At 38.1% G+C, this 3,870-nt stretch overlaps 1 protein-coding gene across 1 annotated transcript; it reads left to right on the top strand.

The window, feature by feature from the left end:
• The first annotated feature begins 1,944 nt into the window (after positions 1-1,944).
• Positions 1,945-3,584, top strand: LOC126184656 (26S proteasome non-ATPase regulatory subunit 9). The gene has a single exon (XM_049927135.1). It carries the CDS (start codon positions 2,111-2,113, stop codon positions 2,723-2,725), a length of 615 nt encoding a protein of 204 aa, XP_049783092.1. The 5' UTR covers positions 1,945-2,110; the 3' UTR covers positions 2,726-3,584.
• Positions 3,585-3,870: the final 286 nt, after the last annotated feature.

Below are 3,870 nucleotides of genomic sequence, written 5' to 3'. Positions count from 1 at the left end.
CACGCCTCATCCTCACAGCCTTACTTCTGCCAGTACCTCGTCTCCTACCTTCCAAACTTTACAAAAGCTCTCCTGCGAACCATGCGGTCGGAGGAGGTAGCTCAAGTGACATACTTTACCGCCAAAATTGTCCTGCGAATTTCTTAGGTTACTGGAGGTAGCCAAAAAGACATTTTTCCCGCCATTTTCTTAGGTTGGTGGAGGTAGCCCAAGTGCCCTTTTTTGCCTGCCAAAATATGAACTTCCTGCTATTTTCAGAGGGAGGGGGAGGGGGTTATGTTAGTGGAGTTGACCTATTTTCCCGCCAAAATTTGAACTTCCTGCCATGAATTCATTGCAATATTGCCATATCTATTGCCACCATTTTGAATAAATTTGGCAACAATGCAACATGGGGCAGAGCGAACTTTGTCCCAGTACTGCTATATACAGTAGTTAGAACAAAGTTCATTACACCAAAAATAAAAAATTCGCTGGTGTATATAATATCGAAAAGCTTTGGCGATAACGCTACATATATTCTCCCATGGTCTGAATTTGGTTAACTTCAAATATTGCACACAAACATGGCTCTTAACAAACTCTACCAGCAGAGCATACAACTGCAAGAACCTCATTGTTCTGGCTATATCGTCACCCATTACGGCATACAAAGATCTGTTAGTAAATTTCGTCGTAATATCCATAAATAACAGCAATGCAAGACAAATAGTAAACCTCCAGCTATCAACATGCTGAACTAACAATTCCAAAGGCGAAAACAAATCTCTAGTTAATAACTACCGATAATCTGATAAATCACTAACAGAGCTCCGAACAGGCAATTCCAATAGGAGGCAGACATGTAATGTACAGTGCCTGACAAATAGAACTGCATCAGTCCAGTCACTCATGAACCCCACTACAAAGTAACTTCGAAACATCAACATTCAACATAAAAGAGTGTTACTACATGCTATAAAACGTGATCCATTTAGAATACGTCGTGACTGTAGCTCGAGTCGTTCAGACATGACGTCACACAACACGCTACCGATGCCAACTATAAATGCAAGCCTGAGCGCACGTCTGTGTAACCTTCAACCAGGTGGTGTTGTGCCTGCCAACACAAACGCATGGAGCCCAAGGCCCGTATTACACCGTTAAAAGATGTTTGTCAAAGGGTTCTTAAAATTTCTTTGAGGAAACTATTTCACTGGAGCTATTACACGATCGTAACATTTTTCATCATAGTTGTTTGGGAATCGAAGCCGAACAGTTAATCGCCTGCACGACTGCATTATCATGTTCGTGGCGAGCGCATTGGTTGAAAAGAAAGAGAAATGGAAACCATTGTGGATGAAACCATGGATAGCGAGAAGTGAAGCTCCAAGTGTTCACCAGAATTTGCTTCTTAAGATACAGTGCGGGGGCATAAAGGACAACGAAAATTATTTGAGAGTAGGGGAGAAACGTTTCAATTTGCCTTCATGAAAGTGGCCCCTCAAATTGGCATACACAATACTCATTTAATAAATGTGATTTATTAATTTCGTTTGACACTAAGCTCCCCAGGTCTTAACGGTATCCACCAGCATTTTATAATTTTTAGATCTGCCACACTCATCACTCATTTTTAACACACTACTCTTGCAGACGGCCAGTACATAAAATTAATAAAGCGCGCCGAAATACTCGGCATATTCCTCAGTTTTTGCCAACCTATATGGGTGGGAAATTCGTTCGTGGAATAACCATTCAGGAAATATATGGCGTGGTACTGTGCTTACTCACAGTTATACGGAAGGTAGCCTTTTCCTTCAATATCTCTTCCTGGTTTTATCCCTTCATCATACAACTGTATGTTATGTAAATGAATATGATTGTTAGTATTTCGAAACCATTTTGTAACTTTTATAGCATGGCGACACTGTTTTATAGCAATTTACTTTGATGTAAATAATATCGTTGAAGGATAGTAAATGTCGAGTTGCAGTGGCTTGTGTTTAGTGTTGGTAAATAAAGTGAAATGTGAAGCGCGTGGCAATGTATTTTGTCGCTAGTGACATGTAATTTTCTGCATTTCTAGTTCTTTGAGAACGCTGGTTGTCATTACACAGTTGTCCACATTATGTCTATGATGGATACGTCGAACGAAGTATCACGAGAAGAGGTGCTGCAATTGATTGCAGAGAAAGAGAGTATGGAAAAGCAGTTACTTTCTTTATATTCTGTGTTATCAAAGAATGGGGTTGGAATGACAGACCCTCTCGTTGATTCAGAAGACTACCCAAGGTCTGACATAGATGTGTATGAAGTAAGAGCAGCAAGGCAGAGAATAATATGCCTTCGAAATGATCTAAGAAACATGATGGTAGAAATTGAAGAAAAGCTTCATGCTCTCCATGCCGCATCGAAAGACAGTATAGAAATGTGTGTTCCAACAGAACGAGCAAACACACAGCCTGTCGCAAAAGTAGCCTGGGTTGCTGCACATTCTCCAGCAGATCGTGCAGGCCTTATTGAAGGCGATGAAATAGTGGAATTTGGTTCATTGAATAGTAGTAATTTTAGAAGTATTTCAGATTTTAGCGTCATTGTTCAGAATTCTGTTGGACGGAAGATAAACGTGAAACTTAAACGGATGGGGAATTTCGTAAACGTTCACATGATACCTGCATCATGGTCGCCAGGTGGTGGACTTCTGGGTTGTAAAATCGTCGAACTTACAGAAAATGCGATGTGAATGAAAACCTCGGAAGTCCAGTTTTCAGAAAATTATGGGATACTCCGTTTCGTGCAAATGGAGAACTGTTTGTGATATATCACTCCGAACGCTAGTTCTGTGTGAAGATTTTTTTTCTCCCCATTAAAAACGTCATTCACTGTATTGGAAATTATTTCAACGTGGATTGGAGAATTTGAATGTTTATTGTAGACACCTCAGCTTATTATTTGCCCCCCTTGTTGGTTAAAATGCTACTTTCAAAACTTATCTGAATATACTGTATTCAGTCTTGAAACAATTGTGTGTGAAACAGATAGTAATCCAGTATAGTATTTACAGAATCAGAAAGAAGTCGAAGATTTCCGTAGTGTTTTCCCGCACTATTCATTTTGATCCATATGAGTGCAATAAAAAGTTATAGCAGCAGTTTCTTAACTAATCGAGACACAAAACGCATCTCCGTTATTAAATTATAACAACAGACTCGCAGATATTACTGTTATTCTTCATGTAGTCAATCATGTAAATATGTTTTCCCTTTTGGGAACGTTTGAGCTGTGTGATGACTTGCAAGTTTCCTGTGCAAAAGTATACTTTCATGTTATCTCATCTACATGTATTAAACTTCACTTATCTATACAGTTTCGCTCTATAACTGTCAACATGAATTTTCTTGTGTTTGTAGAATGTGGATCAATGCCTTTGATAACGCAAAAAAAATGTTATATGTAATGTAAGTGTTGCAGTTTTTTCAGTAGCAGCAAACGTAATAAAAGAATCGGGTGTAAATTACTATAATTGCTCTGTTCAAGCTATATTGTACTGTTTTAAAAATGCGAAGTGTTGACAAACAAAAATAAAATAGTAACTAGCTGGATTTATTATATTGTTCCCTTTATCCCCAAAGATTCTTATCGTAAATGGACTTAATCATTAAATTATTGCATTTCTAAATGACACATGTAACTGCTTTTCAACATTCAATTTGATTATCTGAAAATATTGGATGTGTTCATTTCAGAATGAAAATATCTCATTTTTTGAATGTACAAAGGGTGATGGATGTTTTCTGCAATTTATTTTATTGTGATGTGAAAGAGGTTTATGTTACTTACATCTCAGCCAAGCAAAAGTTTTCAAGAGTGTAATAAGACTCATTTGTG

The sequence above is a fragment of the Schistocerca cancellata genome, chromosome 4, assembly GCF_023864275.1.
Source record: "Schistocerca cancellata isolate TAMUIC-IGC-003103 chromosome 4, iqSchCanc2.1, whole genome shotgun sequence".
NCBI lineage: Eukaryota > Metazoa > Arthropoda > Insecta > Orthoptera > Acrididae > Schistocerca > Schistocerca cancellata.
This window is presented reverse-complemented; position numbering and strand designations above follow the sequence as displayed.

Coding starts and splice junctions, on each gene's coding strand:
- LOC126184656 (XM_049927135.1), top strand. CDS start 2,111: ATGTCTATGATGGATACGTCGAACGAAGTATCACGAGAAGAGGTGCTG.